At 51.2% G+C, this 20,320-nt stretch overlaps 1 protein-coding gene across 1 annotated transcript in view; it reads left to right on the forward strand.

Annotated features, from left to right (window-relative positions):
- The window catches only part of JPH2 (junctophilin 2), a 62,537-nt gene that overhangs the window by 11,831 nt on the left and 30,386 nt on the right, over positions 1-20,320 (forward strand). The window contains exon 2 of the mRNA XM_081292586.1: positions 8,227-9,010. Within this exon, the coding sequence (XP_081148712.1) occupies positions 8,227-9,010 (784 nt within the window). The remainder of the gene's footprint in view (positions 1-8,226; positions 9,011-20,320) is intronic.

The following is a 20,320-nucleotide window of genomic DNA, read 5'->3' on the forward strand; positions in this document are numbered from 1 at the left end:
CAGGTGGGGCCCTCATTCCCCCAACTGCCAGGAGCCTGTGGTGGCGCCCAGCTGGGCGTTGCTTCCCGTCCAGGGCAGCTGCCTGGTCCCCTGCTCTGATTGGACGATGCTGAGGGCCACACCAGCTCCCAAGACCCCACAAGATCAGTGGCGGCCTCTGTGGTCATGTCCACCACCTTCTGCTGCAGACCGGGACCCCTGTTTCCTTCCTGATTCGTGTTCTTCCCAGGACATCTCCCCCCCCCGCCGCCCCCATGTGCCATCTAGGGCTCAGAATCTGAGGATTCTCTAGGGATCCTGGCCCAAGGCAGGGCGTGGGAGGCCATGGGAGAAGGTACCTGTTGAGATCTGCGTCTTAAAAAGACGATGCTGGCAGCCAACAGCAGCAGTAGGTCAACTGAGGTGGGGACCAGGGGGGACTGCTATAGTCAACCAGAGGGACCAGATGTGGCTGGGACCAGAAGGGGTGGGGGTGGGGGGTGGGGAAGAGATCCAGGATCATGGACCAATCAACAGGCTACTGAGCAGGTCTCTCTGTTTCCAAAGCCTGCACCATTTCTGTCACTCTTGCTGTCCCTAAGGATAGGTGAGCCCTGAGTGGCTTCTCTGGGAGGCTGGGTCCATGGTTTTTATAAAGATGGGTCAGAGCCGAGACTGCATGGGCCCCTCCCTGCACATGGAAACATCTAGATGGGGTATTTCACCTGGTCTACCCGCGGGAGCATCCGTGTGTGAAGGGAATCCCTGGCACAGTTTAGAACAGGAATGGAGCAGGCGGGTTAACTGGAGGCCAGAGGAGAGGTTTCATGGCTCTCAACCCAGGCTGCACACTAGAATCATCGAGGTGCTTGTGTTAATTGGCACTTTTTGGAGTGCTAGGGATGGAACCCAGACCTTCTGCTTTCTGGGCAGGTTCTCTACCACTGAGCTACATCCTGGTCCTATTAGTCAGCTTTTCAGCACTATAACAAAATCCTCGACAGGCTACTTACAAGGAAAAAAAAGGTTTATTTAGCTTGCAGTTTCAGAGGCTCAAAGTCCAAGATCAGGCAGACGGAGGGCATTGATTTGGCCTTTAGGGAGGACAGCAGAGGGTACCACATCAAGGCAGGACAGAGGTGTGTGTGTGTGTGTGTGTGTGTGTGTGTGTGTGTGTGTGTAAGAGCTTACATTGCCAAGTAGAAGTCAGACTGGGGTCCCAGAGCCCCTTCCTAGGGGCATGTCCCCGATGACCTAAGGACCTCCACCCCTCAAAGTTTCCACTCTGTCCCAACAGGGTCCCACCCTGGGGGACCACGCCTTTAGTCACAATGGACCCCTGGAGGACACCAACCAAATTCAAAGCAAGGCTGTGCTTTAAAACCTCCGATCTCCAGATCAGTACATTACCGTTTCAGGCCAGGAAGGGGATCTTGTTGATAGACGTGGCTTCCAGAAACGACTCTGCGTTTGGGGATATGGAGACAGATGGACAGAGTTAAATATTTTCTTCCCCCCAAGGGCAGAAGCTCTGAAGCCTCTCCCTGAGTCGAGGCTGCAGAATAACTCAGGCCTCCTGGGCACCGAGGTGGCAAGTTGGACTGGTCACCTCCTCTCCCTCCGAGTCCCCTGTCCTCCTGGCTTCTTTTCATCTTTACAGTTAATCCTTTCTGGGCCAGCTTTTCTGAGCAAAGACTCTGACCTGCCAAAAAGTCAGCCTTTGGGGGCTGGGGGTGCGGCTCCGCGGAGCACACTCACCTGGCAGGCACAGGGCCCTGGGCTCCTCCCCAGCTCCAAAATAAAAACGAAAAAGAAAAAGAAACAAAACCTAGCCTTCAGGGAGCACTTCCTGTGCACCAGCTGCCTCCCGTGTAGTTAGTTCATTTCATCTGCAGTCAGCCACCTCTCCCTACCCCTCGCCACCTCTCATCTGGGCCACTGTGTGGCGGTCAGGTGTGTGCGTGCATGTGCGATGGGTAACTTCAGTCTCACCGGCACTAGATTCCAGACCCCTTGGGAGCAGAGACCACGTCCATTCTGTTCACCGTGGTCTCCCCAGTACCTGGCCTACGGAATGCATGGTCCACAGCAAATGCCTGTCAGATGCAAGGATGCACATATTGTCACCCAGGAGCGTTCAAGGTCAGGGTTAGGGCTCAATGCACAGTGTTCTGTAATATACCGGAAAAGTCCCTGCAGGGAGGCCATGTTCAAGAGCCCCATCTCAGGGACAGGACTGAACCTACCATGCTGGATCTACTGCTGACCCCCCTGGCAGCCACTGCCCCCCACTGCTGAGCTGAGTCATGAGGGAGAAGAGATGACAAAGGTGTCACCCGGGGAAAAGACAGTTGCAACCATCATCAGACGCTTTCTGAGGGCTTCCTTGGCTTTGGGAACCGTGCTAGATGCTGGGGCCATGACAGAAAGAAGCCTCCCTCTTGGAAGCCAAAGACAGGAAGGAAAGCCTTACAATGAATTCAGAATCATAATCATGATTCAGCAGCACCTGGAAAGTGCTAATAAGGAGACGTGATAGCATGTGGCCATTTCTGGCAGAACTTGGGGGAGGGGTTTGAGAAATCTTCCTGGATGGAGTTAAGTTTAAATTGAAGCTTGAACTGTCAATCAAAGTCGGCAAGGGGAAGACGGAGAAGAAGAGTGCGCCAAGAAAAGCAGAAAGCGTGTGCAAAGGTCCTGAGGCTCGGAAGTCATTAAGGCCAGAGAACAGCTCAGGACCAGAAAGGAGAGGTGTACCAGGCTGTGTGAGCTGCTAGGGATCTTGGTCCTTCTTTTGAGGACATCAGGATGCCCTGAAGGGACAACAAGACCAAGTGAGGGGCCACCCAGCAGCTGTGGGAGGAGACACTCTTTGCACAGAGGGCCCTTCCCAGATACTGTGGACAGGCTCTCTCTTCTCTCCGCCTTCCCATGTGCTCTCCGATCCCCAGGGAGAACTGTCTTAGAGGCTTCGGGAGGCGGCCCTGCACTTGGCTTCTTTCCCTTCCCCAGGCCCCGCTCTCAGCCTCCCCTGGGTGTCGGTGCCTCCTGCCACTTGCTCCCAGGTTTCCTAATAGAGCCTGCTGTTCCTCCTCTCCTGGTGGCCCAAGCGGCCCTCTGCTGCAACCTCAGGTTTTCCTGGGCTTAAAGGGGCCACGTCAGCCCACCCCACACCTGCCCAGGAGGTCAGTCGATCTGACTGCACAAACCTCCATCCAACCCAGCGAGCGCTGCCTCCCCAGGTCCTGCCCAGGTCCCCTCCTCTGCTGCCGGCTTCACGTCCCCTTCCCTTTTCTTCTTCTTCCTTCTGAGCAGCAGCGGGATGGGCAGAGCCAGGCAGGCAGGTGAGCGCGGGCTCTGGCACCTTGACCGGTCATCTTGGGCTGGCCCTTCATCCTCACTGGGCCTTAGGCTTCCCTCTTCTGTTACACGGACCCTTGGACCCCCCCACCAGGCACCTTCACAGGGCCACTTTCAGATGGAAGAGGCAGGGAGAGAATGGATGGGCGGGAGCCTGCTGTTCACGTATCAGGCCCCGTGGGCATGTTCCAGGCGCTGGGGGTACTCATGCCAGTGACGGAGATGGCAGGAGAAAGAGGAAAAGCAAGATGTCATTTCAGATATGCTGTAAGAGCACAGCAAAGAAGGAGACAAAAGACATTGGGGATCATGATTTTAAATAGTGTGACGGGGGGAAGTTCATTGATGAGATAAATAAAGCTTTGACTATGGCAAGTGGTGAGCCATGTAGATACATATATATAAGAGCATTCCAGGCAGAGGGACTGGCAGCTGCAAAGGTCCTGAGGCAGGACCTACATGGGGGAGGGTGGGCAAGAGGCCTCTGTGACTAAAGTTAGGGAAAGGGAAGAATGGGAGGAGAACAGAGGGTTATGGGGATGAGATTAGGTAGAGTCTTGTGGGTCGCTAGGGACTTCAGCTTTTCTTCTGAGTGAGAAGGGGCAGAGCGGTGTGATCTGATTTGCTGCATATTTGAACAGATCCCTCTGACTGCTGTGTTGGTTAGGTAGAGGGGGCAGGGGCAGGAGCCGGAGACCAGTGTGGCCTCCTGCTGAAGTCCAGGTGAGAGAGAACAGGGGCTCCGCTCATCACCTAGTCCAAGAGGACTGACAAGTACCCAGATTCTAGATCCACTTGGAAAGTAGGGCTGTAAGATGTCCTGATAGATAGTTCCAGAAGACTATCTATCTGTGTATTTTGCTTTCGTAAAAGTTTATTTTCCTTCCTTTCTCTCTTTCCTTCTCTCTCCTTCCCTTTCATCTACCTATCTAAATTTTCAAGAATCAGCTGTACAGAGGCATGATTTCCATACAATGAAATGCGTTTTAAGTGGTCAGTCTTGGCAAACACGCACACCTGTGCAGACACTAGCACGTCAAGAGACACCGTCCTCTGCGGTTTCCTGTGCCCCTTGCAGCTGACCCCTCCCCTCCCCCAGCTTGGGCAACCACAGACCCGCTTTGCCACTCTGGTCAGTTCTTCTAGATGTTCATGTCACTGGAACCAAACACTTGGTGCTGTTCAGTCTCTGGCTCCCTTGCGTGGCCTGGCTTCGAGGTCCGCTCCTGCTGAGCGTACGGGTCACCTCCCTTGCTGGACAAGTGGCACTCTGTTGTGTGGTGGCATAATAGCTCACATCGTATCCCGGGGTGTTGGGTTTTCCATTCAGTCTTCAAGAAAACCTGGGAAGGTGGGTATTCGTTTCCCATTTTTTCAGATGAGGAAGTTGAGAATCTGAAGAAGGAATAAGCAGAACTTCCCCAGCTTAGAGGCTCATGTACTGGTGTCCCTCTGCCTCCTGTCCAGTGGCTCATGTGTGAATGAGTTTAGGAAGTGCAGCCTAATTCTCTATCTGTCCATCGCCCCAATCTCTCATCTCTCTGCTCATTGCACCCACCACACAACCACTTGCTCCCACTTCCTCAGCCTGAGTTAGACCTGAGTTCAAATCCCACTTTTGCTTTCTTGCTGTGTGACTTGGGATAAGTCACACAACCTCTCTGCACATCCATCTAAGAAACAGAGGTCATATTTACACCTTCGCCTTGAGATCCCATCCATGCTCTCCTCTCTGTCTCTCACCAGTTTCTCTTTGGCCTGGGTAGAGCTGAGAGTCCATGACTATGGCCGTGGTTCTCTGTGGCTGGAGAGGAGGGGAGGACTGAGGTGTCTCAGCCCTAGCTGCTCCTGCCTGCTGGGCAGAGGAGCTGGGGACAGTAAGGACTCTTCCCATCAGATTAAAGCTGGATTTCCGGTGGTAAAGCCCCGGGATCAGTTGGTTTTCTAAAAGTTTCCTGGTGCTTCAAATGGGCACCAGGATTAACAGCCACAGGCTCCAACAGCGAGCCTCTGCGGAAGGTAGACTTGAGTTTGGATCCTGCCTCCTAGGTTAAGTTGCCTCACGCCTCAGACCAGCAGCTTGTCCTGGAAATGAGCCAAACCAGGGGACCTGCCTCACAGGGCTGCTGGGGTCTGTGAGCCCTCCCCATGGTCCTCCATCCTTATGGGGCTCTTAATGAAGAAAGGGCCGAGCAGGAAGCAGAGGGGCCCTCAACAGCAGCAGCCTGTTCTAGGAGGAAGCAGGCAGGAGAGGGCCCTGGACACCTCCAAAGTCACGGGCCCCCGTGCCCAGCAGCCCAGCATCTCAGGTCCAAGCCCACTCAACTGGGGGGGCAATGAGGCCTAGGGAAAGGAAGGCGCTGCCCGAGGTCACGCGGCCTGATGGAGTTTGCAGACAGGTCAGCCGGTCAAGGGGGCGCCTCTAGGTTTCAGGCACTGTTCCAGGTTCTGGAGAGACCCAGAGAACAAAGCAGAAAAGTCCCTGCCCTCACCGAGCTTCCAGTCTAGCTGGGGAAGAAAAACAGAGAAGGTAATAAACAAATCCTATGGTACATCAGTAAATACTGTGGGGAAAGAAAAATGTGGACCAGGGAGCGGGGCAAGTGGTCGTGGGGGGGGCGGGCAGCCAGACTGTGGTTTTAAATGGAGACCGTCCGGGTACCAGTGCCACCGTGGGAGACGAAGACAGCGCGTGGCACAGGCCTTGTGTGCAGGTGGTGATGAGCTGGAGGCAGCTGTGTGACATCTAGGGGACATCCCCCTGCGGGCTGACATCTGGAGAGGCAGAGGGGTCGGGAAGAAGTCAGGAATGTGTACGGGGGGGGGGGGGGGGGAGGGGAGGGGGGCTCAGCAGGACATATATGGCATCCAGGGAGGAGGGACACGGTTGGGGATGGAACTTTGGGGAGAACCTCACAGTAGGATGCAGGTGCAGTGTGAAGTCACTTTGGCCACTTTGTGTCAGCTGGTCTCCACAGCTGATCGCCGATAGTAGTCCAGCTTTGCAGAATCAGTCTTTTCAGTTTTTCAGAGATATTAACTCATTTAAACCTTAAGCAATGCTTAAGTAAGAGGTAATTCTTATCTCTGACAGACAAGGAAGCTGAGGCACAGAGAGTTGCAGTCAGTTGCCCAGGGTCACACAGCTAGACAGGGCAGAGGCAGTGCTTGGAGCCTGTGCTCCCCTCTCTGTTGCCTCTGCTCATGGAAGACTTGAGCAGCTCCCAACTAACCTCACTGTCCCGTTCCTGGTGGCCCCTAGCTCATACACTCTGTCCACGCAGGGCCGTTGTCTGCTGACGTCTCCGTGGACACGTCGCTATCCTGCTCAGATGGTCCTCCGCGGTCTCAGTTTCACTGGTGCCCACAGCTGCACACTCTCAGCCTCCAGCCTCACATTGCCTTGTGCTGTGACCCTCGGATGGCCTTGCACACTCAGAACCTCATACATGTCCTTAATGTCACCTCCATAGGACCCCACTGTGAACACACTGCTCCACACACGTGATCTCATAAAGTAGAAAACACGAACACGTGTTCCCACAAAAGTACTTTTTTTTTTTGATACTGGGGATTTAACCTAGGGGCATTACCACTGAGCCATGTCCCCCGCTGCTTTTTATTTTTGGTTTCTGAGACAGGGTCTAAATTGCTGAGGGTCTTGCTAAGTAACTGAAGCTGGTCTTGAATTTACAAACTTCCTGCCTCAGCCTCCCAAGTCACTGGGATTACTGGTGTATGCCAGGGCACCCAACTCCACAAAAGTCTCTTGCACACTTAATCTTGCACAAATGCATATTCAAAATATTATGCTTTCTAACATTCACACTACTAAACTGTCCTATTTTTCATGACCTTGAATGTGCACATGACCTTGGATGCTAGGTTGGCTGTGCATGTGCATTTGCCTTGTTACCAAGAAGACTTGACTAGTCACCCAATTTGGTGCTTTATTAATTTTTTTTGTACCAGGGATTGAACTCAGGGGCACTTGCCTACCACTGAGCCACATCCCCAGCTCAATTTTGTGTTTTTATTAGAGACAGGATCTCACTAAATTGCTTAGCACCTTGCTCTTGCTGAGGCTGGCTTTGAACTCCCATTCCTCCTGCCTCAGCCTCCTGAGCCACTGGGATTACAGGCGTGAGCCACGGTGCCCGGCCCCAACACTGTGCTTTTTGACCTCCAAAGGTCTTGCCCTCTCACTTGACTCTGCCTTTCCTTGCGTGAAGACCTCCCATGCTCTCCTAACCTTATGTCATATCCCATCGTGTCTCACTCACATGATCTCACTCTGTGCACACTGCCTTGCACACTCCCACAAATGCAGTCATGCTATCACACAAACCCACTGTTCTGCACATCAGTGCTCTTGCACATTCTCCAGTGTGTGATCAAAAATTTGTGCACACTCATTCAAATTCACATCATCAGAGCCTCACCTGTCTGCTTAAACGTCCCCCACACCTCCCCCTGTCTTGGAAACTTGTGACCTTAGCATGTTCCCACCAATGGAAATATTCACACCACCCTGCAAATTCCTTCTAGCTTGTTCCCTCTGCGTGAATGCACACTCCTAGAATCTCACCCATTCTCAGGGCCTCAATTGCACACACAACTTAACACAATGACACCCTGACCCACACAACTTGCCCTTCTTGCACGTCTGTGAACTTGCCATGCTCCCACCATCAGAAATACACCATTGGGCAGACCCTCTTGCTGGCCCACTTACAACCTCACATTCAGTAACTTGCACTGATTGCCGGCCGAGCTCCCCACTCAGAGCCACCCGCCTTGCCCAGTCCTGGTCCTTGCACACCCAGACACTGTACACGCGCAGGGCGCATTGTGTCACCTACTGATGTGAGCTCTCCTCGCCCACAGGGACTTACCAAGGCCAGTTTACCAACGGCATGCGCCATGGCTACGGGGTGCGCCAGAGCGTGCCCTACGGGATGGCTGTGGTGGTGCGCTCGCCGCTGCGCACGTCGCTGTCATCTCTGCGCAGCGAGCACAGCAATGGCACAGTGGCCCCGGACTCGCCCACCTCACCAGCCTCCGATGGCCCGACGCTGCCCTCGCCGGCCATCCCCCGCGGTGGCTTCGCGCTCAGCCTGCTGGCCAGCGGCGAGGCAGCGCGCGCGCCCCGGGGTGGCCTCTTCCAGCGGGGCGCGCTGCTGGGCAAGCTGCGGCGCACGGAGTCACGCACGTCCCTGGGCAGCCAGCGCAGTCGCGTCAGCTTCCTGAAGAGCGACCTGAGCTCCGGGGCCAGCGACGCAGCCTCCACTGCCAGCCTGGGCGAGGGCGCCGAGGGCGCCGACGACGCCGCGCCTTTTGAGGCGGACATCGACGCCACCACCACCGAGACGTACATGGGCGAGTGGAAGAATGACAAGCGCTCGGGCTTCGGCGTGAGCGAGCGCTCCAGTGGCCTGCGCTACGAAGGCGAGTGGCTGGACAACCTGCGCCACGGCTACGGCTGCACCACGCTGCCCGACGGCCACCGCGAGGAGGGCAAGTATCGCCACAACGTGCTGGTCAAGGGCACCAAGCGCCGCGTGCTGCCGCTCAAGAGCAACAAGGTCCGCCAGAAGGTGGAGCACAGTGTGGAGGGTGCCCAGCGTGCCGCCGCCATCGCGCGCCAGAAGGCCGAGATCGCCGCCTCCAGGTAGGCCTGGCTGGGGCCACACGGGAGGGGCCTGTTGGGATGGGTCCTGGAGCAGGCCAGCTTAGCAGGCGGTCTCCAAGCCTGTTTCTGCTTCTTTACCATAAGGGATTCCCTCATGACCTTTATGAGGTTAATTGGAGGGGTTCCAGTAGCTGGTGTCACCTGCCATAGGTCTTCTGTCCCGTCAACCATCTATCCATCCTGCCCCGCCCATCCATACTCTCATACATCCCCCAAGCTTCTGCAATCACCCACACCCTGGCTGATTTAACTCTTACATTCACCCAGCCTTTCTAATACCCACCATCTCCCCACTCAACCATCCATGCACCCACACTGACAGTCAACCATCCAGACATTCATCCAAGCCCTTCATTCATTGTACCTTCTTTAACACCCACCTGAGCAACCCCTCTGTCTACCTAACCCTTCCATCCACCCATCTACCTCCAGCCACTGGACCTCTCTAACCTTCACCTGAACCACCACCTGGCAACCCTTTACTCATCCTCCCCCATCCATCCAACTGTCTATCCTTTTACTCATCCAGCAATTCAATTCTCCACCCATTTATCTACCCAACCACCCATGCAACTGCCCAGACCTCCGTGCAGCCCTGTATCTGTCCCTCATCCACCTGTCACCCACATTCACTCAGTTGCTCTGAGCCACCCAGCCTAATATCCAACCATGGGTTGATTCACCAACCACCTGCATTCACCCAACTACTCTCATTCATCCCCATTGCACTTCCATCCACTGAAATAGCACCCCTCCTACCCCCTCACCCAGCCACCTTGCCATCAGCTAGTCACCCACCTCCTTCACCATGTTTCCATCCAACAATCCATTATACTTCCACCCACTCACCCATGTTCACCCGGCCATCCACCCAACCACGCACCCACCCACCCTGTCTGCCATCCCTGAGCACCCACCCTATTTACATTCAAATTCCTCTACGTCTTCTCCTTCTACTTCAGATTATCTTTTAATGTTGTCTCCAGGCATTGATGGCACCTACTATGTGATGGCTATTTTAAGTGATTTACAAATATTGACTCCTTCAGTCCTCTTAACAACCTTATAAGAGAGATACCATTTTATTGCTATTTTACAGGTGAGCTCAGTGAGGTCAGAGAGCTCATTTAGAAGGTGACTTCTCCAAAATCACCCAGTTAGAGAGTGGCCTTCTGTCACCTGGCTCCACCCTCCTATCCAGTGTCATTTTCTACCATTCTCCTCCTGGGCCTGGGCTTTTTCCCCTTGTGCTGGTCACTTGAGTCTTTTGTTAATATTTTCCAGTCCCTCCTGCTGAAGGGCTTGCGTTCATGCTGGTTTCTCTGCCTGGATTGCTCCTCTTTCCTCCTGCTGCCCACTTAGGTACTTTGGAGTGAGCTGCAGATAGTGAAGTCCAGTAATTCTCAGTCCTGTCATGGGCGAGTTCTCTGGAAGTAGACTCTGAGATGAAGATTAGTGGGCATGATGGGGGATGGAAGGAAGCAGAATAGGGTAGAGGGAAAGCCTGGGCAGTAATAAGATCTCCACAAAGGCCTGTCCAACCACAGGGGGTGCTCTGCAGCGGAGATGACCTTCAAAGATGTCCCATGTTGGGGTGACGGAGCTGGGAGGTCACACCCTTAGCACTGATGCAGGTGATCCTCAAATAAAAAAGAGCAAGACTAGGTCTGGACAGCTTTCTTGAGCCAAGAGCATATTAGCGAGGATGGACAGCTGACAGTTCTCTGAGAAGCTGGGGTGGGAGAAATCACTCTTCAATCTTTTTTTTTTTTTTTTTTTTTTTTGGTCCTGAGGACTGAACTCAGGGGCACTCAACTACTGAGCCATATCTCCAGCCCTATTTTGTATTTTATTTCGAGACAGTGTCTCACTGAGTTGCTGAGTGCCTTGCCATTGCTGAGGCTGGCTTTGAACCCGTGATCCTCCTGACTCAGCCTCCCGAGCTGCTGGGATTACAGGTGTGGCTACCGTGCCTATCTTCGCCCTTCAATCTTCAAGGGGAATCTGGATGGTACTTCAGAGTATCCACTATGGTGCTGGACCAAGCGCCGTTCAGTTAGGATTTCTAGTCACCGTCATCATTCAGTGAATTTATTGACAGATAATGCTTATGACAGGTAGAAGCCAGGATTGTCCTGGACCCTGAAACATGGGAGAGAGGAACAGGAAAGAGTTTTGTCTCTGGATTCAGAAGAGCATGCTGACTCTTCTACTGACCAGCTGTGTGATCCTGCCCAAGTTGATTCGCACTCTGTTGCTGGGGTCCTCTTTCCCCATACGATAGATAATTAGGAGGAGGAAACGAGCTGATGCCTGGGACATGCCCAGCGCTGAGCAGCCAGCAGGAAAGTAACCATTGTTAAGATCTCCTGTGTTTGATTTTAAGGCCAGGAAATAGAAGGCTGGAAAGAGGGAGGGATTCTCCTTCCTATTTCTTCGGGGGCAACATCTTGCCCTCTCTGCCCCCTTACTTCCCCTGCCTTCCCTCTCCTTCCTGCCCATGCCTGCACCCTTGAATGTGGAGGTGTTGAGCTCTCCCTGCTCAGAAGGTCGCTGGGGCCACCAGAGCCTTTGGAGTGAGTGAACAGGCTCTTGCACTGGGAGCCGCTGTGAGCGGTGGGCAGGGAAGGTCTGCAGTCCTCCTGTGTGTGAGGAACCAGTCCCTGTGCCCTGGGGCTGATGTCCTGTGTGTGTGTGTTGGTGGCCCAGTTAAGGGAGTCTTTGGTGAAGAGGAAATGCAGGGTTGTGCCTCTTCCCCTTCCCTGGGGCTTGGGTGAGTGACTTGGCCACAGAGGGACAGGAAACACCCCAGCAGCCTCCTGGAGCCAGCTGGGCCTGGGATTCTCTCCATCCTGGCCTCTGGGCTTGGCCCTGGGCTTGTGTGTCCAGCTCAGTCTACAATCAGGACACTTTTCCCAGGAGAAGGGAGCAAATAGTCACATCTCATCCTTGAAATGGACCAGAGATGGAAAAAGATTCTAGACCTGCATCTTCCAGTGTCCCAGCCGCGGACCACTTGTGTCTGTGTGGAGTACTCGAAATGTGGCTGGTTCCAGTTGAGACACTCTGAGTGTGAGATGCACACTGGATTTCCAAGATTTAGTATGAAAAGAATGTAATTCTATGAATATGCTGAAATGATTATACTCTAGACATATTGAATTAGAGAAGATATATTATTGAAATTAATTTCACCTGTTTCTTTTTGCTTTTTTTGAATGTGGTTACTAGAAAAACATTTTCATTACCCCCGTGACTTGCGTTGCATTTTTATTGATCAGTGTTGCTCTAGATCCATTCAGGTCCTTGGAGATAGTCCAGCCCCACCACCGACCAGGTGGGGAAACTGAGGCCCAGAAAGGGATAGAGACATAGCCACGGCTACTAGGTAGTGGAGGGAAACGGGATCCTTGCCTTCTGATTTTGCGAGGAAGGACTCTTTTGGTAATGCCTTTTAAGGTCCTGGGTTGTGGAGTAAAGCTGGGACATTTGGAGAGGTGCCTGAACTGTTCTGGTTGTCACACTAACACCCTGCTAAATGACTTCTTTCTGGAAGGAACAGAGTAGATGGCTAAGCCCAAGGCCCTCAGTTTCCTCATTTCTAAAAGGAGAAAAATGGTAATGACATTGAAGTGTCTTCAGGGCCAAAGCAGAGGCTGCATGGGAAGCTCTCTGTGCAGGGCCCGCAAGCAGGAAGCCCTCAATCAATGTCAAGGGCTATTGTCATTGGCTGGTATTCTTGTTGTGTCCCTTGTGGTGCTGGCGAGAGATATCCTTAGAGAGTTCTCAGCTACTCCAGGGTCTAACGTTAGGAATGTCTCAGGGTTTGTACTGGGTGACGTCACTGAACTGCTCGGTCTTCTTTCCCCACCATCCCTTCCTCTCCTATAACTCCTCCCCAGGCCGGCCCTGAGAACTCCCAAGTTGAGTGCAGAGCTAGAGTTGGCTTTGCAAGTTGCTGGGGACAGAATTTTTCTTGTGTGTGGGAGGCCCGGTGGCAGAGTGGCCAGGAGTTTGGGATAAGGCATTGGCTGACCTGGCATTGAATCTGGGTTCAGCCTTTTGGAAGCTGTGTGACCTCAGGCAAGTTTGCACCTCTCTGGGGCTTATTTTCCTCTTCAAAAAGAAGGTAGAGGCTGTTACTATGAATCATGCCTCATTCTGCAAGGACCTTGGAGTCTCCCCCGAGATTGAAGCCACCTGGGGGACAGCCTCCTCCTCTTCTCTCAGTCCATGCAAAGTGTTTTCCAAACTTTTACCTCCTGCAAGCCACACTCCCAATTTTGGTTACATTCACACCCCCTCCCCCCATTAACTTACCTCCTGGATCTTCATCTTTTAATCAATTTATTTAAGATTACCTAAGTACGCTTATCGAACAGGAGGGCTTTCTAATCACCTTTGTAAATAAAAAACCAATATCCTGGGGAGTTCTGAAAACAGAACAACATCATTCAAATCCAGGGCCATGCTGTGGATGGCTGATTGCGCTGAGTCTGAAGACTGTACTTTTTTTTTTTTGCCGAAAAGAGACATTGGCAAGAGATTGGAGGTTTGAAAGATCTGTAGTCACTGGAGCAGGACTTTCTCCTCAACTAGTAAGAAGAATGGAACCGCAGGGCATGGTAGCACCTGCCTGTAATAGCAGCTCTGAGGGCTGAGCCAGGAGGATTGCAAGTTCAAAGCCAGCCTCAGCAACTTAGTGAGGCCCTAAGCAATTTAGTGAGACCCTGTCTGAAAATAAAAACTAAAAATGGCTGGGGATGTGGCTCAGTGGTAAAGCACCTCTGGGTTCAATCCCCACAACCCCCATGCCCCCAAAATGTAGTTGATGCCATTCAAACTGTGACTTCACACTATCCACACCCATTTCTTTCTACACCAGGAACACAGGCCTCCCCAGGAAGAGGGCTTGGCCCTGGATGAGGTCCGAGGGAGGGTCTTGGTGATTGCCCATGTTTGAGCCTGCTTTTAAAATTTTTATTTATGAAGTGCTGATACAGTTCTTATTTCTTTTTTTTTTTTTTTTTTTTTTTTTAAAAGAGCAGTGGATATATAGTAACTTTTAGTGAATCAGGGGGACCAATCCAGGACATTTATTTTTTATTTTATTTTTTTATATATTTATTTTTTAGTTCTCGGCGGACACAACATCTTTGTTGGTATGTGGTGCTGAGGATCGAACCCGGGCCGCACGCTTGCCAGGCGAGCGCGCTACCGCTTGAGCCACATCCCCAGCCCTACAGTTCTTATTTCTGAGAGCCAGTCTAAGTAATGTATTATTATATTATGTAATCCTTCAATAGTCCTATGAAGAAGGTCTCATTATTTCCATTTTACAGATGGAAGCTGAGGCACAGACAGGTTAAGTGTCTCAAAATAGTCACACATGGCCACGCCATGGCAGGGCTGGGAGTTGAAGTCAGGTGGGCCAGGAAGGAATGTTCTTCTCTGCTTCCTGACCTCGGCTGGGTCTCCTGTCACAAGGTCTGATTAGCCCTTACTCAGTGCGGGGCCTGTGCTGAGGCCCTGGGCACACAGAGTGGATCATCAGGGCCACCGCCCTCCAGGGACTCACAGCCTCGTAGTGTCAACAGACAGGGATTGGAAATAGTCAGTGGTGGAATAAACGGAGGAAGGAGCTGAAAGTGGGGTCCCAAAGCCAAGAGCAACCTGTCGCCCCAGGTGGTGGAGGAGAGTCCCTGCAGCAGCCACCTCTGGTTGGGGTTCATCAGTAGGGAGGAGGGAAGGGTCCTTCCAGGTAGAGGCTCCAGGATGTGTGCGGCAGGGAGGCGGAAAGTGTGCAGTGTATTTTGGGAGCCGTGAGTCACTGAGAGTGCTGGAGGGGCGGGGAGAGTAGAGATAGGCCGGCCTGGTGGCAAGGCTGGTCAGTTTCCAGGGCAGGAGAAGGAGCAGGGGCCTGATAGTACCAACTAAAATATTATGGCGAGGGAGGGGGCCAGTGTTTTATAAGGAGGGTGCAGACTGTGTGCACTTGCTAGAGATGGTAGGACACGGGGACCTGGCCTCCTCCAATCCCCTGGGGAGGGCCTGCCACTTCCTAGTTGTGGCAAGTGACCACCTGCAGGATCACGGTTATTCACATGTTTCCTGAAATAGTCTTGTGTTTGTTAGTTTTGTGTTTTCGTTGTTGTGACCGAAATACCTGGGCTAATGCATTAGATGCCCGGCGTTGAGTCTGGGTTCAGCCTTTTGGAAGCTGTGTGACCCCAGGCAAGTTTGCACCTCTCTGGGGCTTAGTTTCCTCCTCACACAGGAGCTGGAAGAGGAAACAGAACAATTTAAAGGGAGGAAGATGTATTTTGGGTTCCTGGTTTCAGAGGTTCAGTCCATAGTTTGCTGACTCTGCTGCTCTGGGCTGGTGGTGAGGTGGTACATCATGGCAGAAGTCATGACGAGAAGCACTGTCACCTGTGTCACCCAGGAAGCAGAGAGAGAGGGGGCAGAACCAGGGACAGGATATGATCCCCAAGGGCACACCCCCAGTGACCACCTTTTCCAGCTACACCCCACCTGCCTACAGTTACCTAGTAAAGTAGTCCTTTCAAATTATTAATCCATTAAATGGATTAACACATTGATTAGGTTACAGTATCATAATCTAGTCATTTCATTTCTGAACATTAACACAGGAGCTTTTAGGGAATATTTCATTTCCAAATTATAACAAGTCTAAAGTAAACTCTAGATATTATGAAAGAATTCACCTCAAAGCACTTTAAGATGCACCTCTAAAACATAAGGGTATTTCCTACATAATCCTAAAGCCATCATTCCACCAATAGATCAACAATAATTCCATATACATTATTTCTTTCTCAAAAAAATTTTTTTGGTACCAATTTTTTTTTTGAACACAGAGGTTCTTTACCACTGAGCCACATCCCCAGCCCTTTAAAAATTATTTTGAGACAAGGTCTTGATAAGTTGCTTAAGGCCTCACTAAGCTGCTGAGGCTGTCTTTGAACTAGCGATCCTCCTGCCTCAGCCTCTTGAGCTGTTGGGATTACAGGCGTGCACCACTGAGCCCGGCTTTCTCAATTTTTATCTAATATATTTCATATCTGGTTTGTTTGAATGGGAAATCGTCTCCTTGTGGGTTTTGATTTGCATTCCCTAGTGACTCATGTTGACTTTCTTACCTTGAACTTACTGGCCATTCATCTATCTTCTTGGAGAAGTGTCTACTCAGACCTTCTGCACATCTTAAAATTGGGTTGTCTTTTTTGTTACCAAGTTGTAAGACTTCTTTATCAATTATGAATACAAAGGCTCTTTATCAGCTATGTGATTTGCAATTATGTTTTCTCATTCTGTGGATTATCTTTGTACTTTCTTGATGGTGTCTTTTGAAGTACTAAAGTTTTTATTTGATGAAGTACAGTTTAACCTATATTTCTTGTGATACCTATGCTTTTGTTGTCATGTCTGAGAAAAATATTGTTTAATCCAAAATCTTCTTCTGTAAGTTTTTTCTAAGTATTTTATAGTTTTGGCTTCTATGTTGAACCCTGTGATTCGAGGTGATATCTGTATATAGTGTGGGGTGGAGTCTGATTTCATTCTTTTGCTGGTGGATATGCAGTTGTACTGCTTGTTGACAAGACTATTCTTTCGCTCATTTTTTTTCTTGGCTACCTCATCAAAAATCAATCCATCATAACTGTGAGGATTTATTTCCGGGATCTCGGTTCCATTCCATTGATCTCTGTATCTGTCCTTCTGCCAGTTACTACATCTTTGAACTGAGTTTTGAAGCTGGGAAGTGTGAATCCTCCGACCTTGTTCTTTTCCAGGATTATCTAGGAGATCTTCAGTCTTTTGCATTTCTACGTATATTTTAGCATCAGATTGTCAATTTCTGCCAAAGGGTTGGGGGGAGAGGCAGTTGAGATTTTAGTAGGGATTTAGTTGAATCTGTAGATCAGTTTGGGAAGTGTTGTGATTTGAACAATTTTAAGTCTTCCAATCTATGAACGATTCAGTTCAATTTCTTTCAGTGAGGTCTTGTATTTTCAGGGTACAATTTTTATTCTCCTGTTAAATTTATTCCTCAGTGTTTTTGTTCTTTTTGCTGCTCTTGTACGTGTGGCAGGGCATTGGAGAGGGAAGAGGGGGCTGGTGACATCAGCAGGAGGCTAACCAGGGCTTGGGGTTCCAGAAGCATCAAATTATCCTCCTCCTTCTGTTCTCATTGTTTTATTTTTTTATTGAAGGAAGGAGAGGGATGAGGTGGCACTCTGCCTGGCACATGCACCTTAGATTGGGGGTGGGATGGGCGGGGGCAGGGAAGGGCATGGGAGGAGTCACACAGAGGCGTACAGTGGTGAACCCCAGGTTGCCCGGGACATTGTCAGAGTTGAGATAGAGAGAAGAATCCTTCACTTCCTTGTTTTCTCACCCCAGTCCCTTTCCACCTTTCCTCCTCTTCTGCTAGGGGGAGGTCACTGAGGCAGAAACAGGTCAGTGGAGCAGGAGCCCTGGGACATGAGTCAGGAGACCCCAGGCCTCAGCAACACTTGCGGTTAACCTCAGCCCCACACGAAGGCCTGGGGATAATGGCTAGCATTGTGTGGTTTTAATTGAGGACTTGGTATATGTCAGGTTGAGTCAACTCCTTTAACTGATGCACATAGGGATTTTTTGAAACATGCCCAGAGTCGACAGCTGGTAAGGGACAGGGCTGATTCTGACCCCAGAGTTTGCTTTATTTGCTGCTATTCTAAATGCAGTTGTTTAGCCACAACACTGGTCTGCTACTTGAAATGGTGAATTTCTCTGTCTCTCTCTTTTCTTCTTTTGCTCTTTTATCACCGTTCTAAGCAACATCCTTGTTAAGATTCAAGGAAGATCCGAATCATAAAAAAAAAGTAATAAAATCCCTGACCTACTTCTGCCCTGTTTGTGCTTTCCAAGTGACTTTTATTAACAGCTCACCTAAAGAATCCGCCCATTGACCTTTTCTTCTTTGTGTTTTTCATAAATAGAACTGCAGCTTGTCTTTTTGACTCAGTGTCTCGAGGCCTTTTTATCTTATGCACATGGGTCTGCCTTACTCTTTTTGGTGGTCACAGAATATCCCAAAGTTTGGGGCACCATGATTTATTCAGCCAATCTCTCTGGGTGGAAAAACTAAGCCATTTTATCTTTTCTTAGTCACAAACGAGGCTGCAGTGAGCATCCAAGGACCCATCCTACTCACAGAACAGGTTAAAGGGACAACCAGGCGACTTATCCTGTCAGGGACATTCAAGCACCATTGGAATACATGGGAAATGTAGAAGTCCCCTTCTCCACAGGGTGACTTCCCAAGACCCTCAGTGAGTGCGTGGAACCGTGGACAGTACTTTCCTTAGACTGTGTTTTGCTATGCACGCATACTTCTGATAAAGTTTGATTTACAAGTTAGGCACAGTAAGAGTTAGCAACTATACCAAAATAAAACAACTATAACACTCTACGAGCCTAGAAGTTATTTTAAACTTATGAATTGTTATTTTTGGAATTTTCCATTTAATATTTTTGGACCAGGGTTGACCTTGGGTAACTGAAGCTGGAAGATAAGCAGGGCCTTCCGGGTGATGTCAGCTCACCTGGGTGACTCTGCAGGGGACTGTCGCCTGATGTTCACCATCATATGCCCTCAGTGGACTCTCCCCACATGGCCCACGGTACCTTTGAGTGGATTAACACAAACAAAAAGTGGATTAACACAAACCACCCCGTCCAGCTTCCCATGCCATCCTCCCACATACAGTTAACAAAGGTTTAAATAATCGTTGCAAGGGAGACAGGGGTACATGTATGGGTTAAATTTCGAGAGGTGGATTTTCTGGGTGGAAAAGGATTTTATGTATTTATTTATTTTGGGTTTGAGACTTGAACCCAGGGGTAATTTAGCACTGAGCCACATCCCCAGCCCTTCTTATTTTTTTTTTTTTTTTAATTTTGAGTCAAGATCTTGCTAAGTTGCCTAGGGCCTCGCTAGTTTGCTGAGGCTGGCCTTGAATTTGTGATCCTCCTGCCTTAGCCTCCCAGTTGCTGGGATTACAGGTGAGTGCCACATCCCCAGCGCATTGTAATTATGACGAGGACCCCCACTGGCCTCCCAAAGGGTTGCTCCAGATAGATCCCCTCCTCCTCAACGGCTGAGTGTGGTTTCCCTCAGCCCCGGCTGCCACGCTGTGACAAGTTGTTTGAGGGTACTCAGGTGAGCCATGAACCCAGTGACCGCCATCAGCACCCTCTGGACGACTGCCCGGGTGTCCTTGTCCTCTGTCTCTGGCTTGCCTCCTGAGGTCCAGTAAGTGTATTCAGCTCCCTGGGGATGGGCTCATAAGGACAGAAAGGACCCCCAGCCTGGGACTCCTGCCCCCCTCACGTCGTCCTTTCCCAAGTCACCAGATGGACAAAATCCCCAGCGCCCAGAGACCCAAGACTGGGGTCAGTGGAATTTCCTGAGTTATCGGGCGGGATTCTGGTGACATACACGAGGCAGCTGTGACGCCAAGGCGGAGAGGCCAGGAGGGGGAGAAGAGCTCGCCTGTGTCCTTGGCAGGGGGAGGTGTTAGACGGGGGGGGGGGGCAGTGTGTTTGGGGGAGGGGGACGCCCCTGAGCGTGGAGAGCGGAGAAGCCGTGTGCTCCCAGACAGTCCTCAGAAAAAGGAGGCGGCTAGAAGTCACCTCAGGCAGGAAGTGGCCTCATGGGCTCATGTCACGATGAAGAAACTGAGGCAGGAAGGGGCAGAACCCCAGCGAGGGCAGAGGTGAACAGGGGGGGCCCTGAGGCCTCAGTTGGCTTCTGGTCCTTGTTCCCAAATCCAGCAGGAAGAGGCTGGGGCTTGGTGAGGTGGAGGTCATAGGTCGTCCCTATGACCCAGCTGCAGGGTCTTCCCACCTTATTTTTTAGCCCAAAGAGCAGAGTCAGAGATCAGACAGGGGGACAGCTTGCACCCTGGAGAGAAGAGGGCCCCTCAACCCCAAAGGTGAGAGTTTCCTCACTTCCCTGAGCCGAGTGCCGGGGACTCAGGGGTCAAGTCTGGAAGGGTGCTGACACGGGAGCCCTGGGATAAGGACGGAGTGTCTGAGAGCTCAGGGTCAAGGTCAGGCGGCTTGGGCTTCAGGCCTACACACTCACTGGTCATGTGGCCTTGGGCAGGTGTCTCCCCCTAAGCCTCTCATCCCCCTGTGTGTCATCCCTGAGATGCAGATCATGAGAGAAGATCCAGGGTGCCCTTAAACGTGCAGTGTTGGGACAGAGCCTGGTGC

Source organism: Spermophilus citellus (genome assembly GCF_964194105.1).
Source record: "Spermophilus citellus genome assembly, chromosome: 4".
NCBI classification, from domain to species: Eukaryota; Metazoa; Chordata; class Mammalia; order Rodentia; family Sciuridae; genus Spermophilus; species Spermophilus citellus.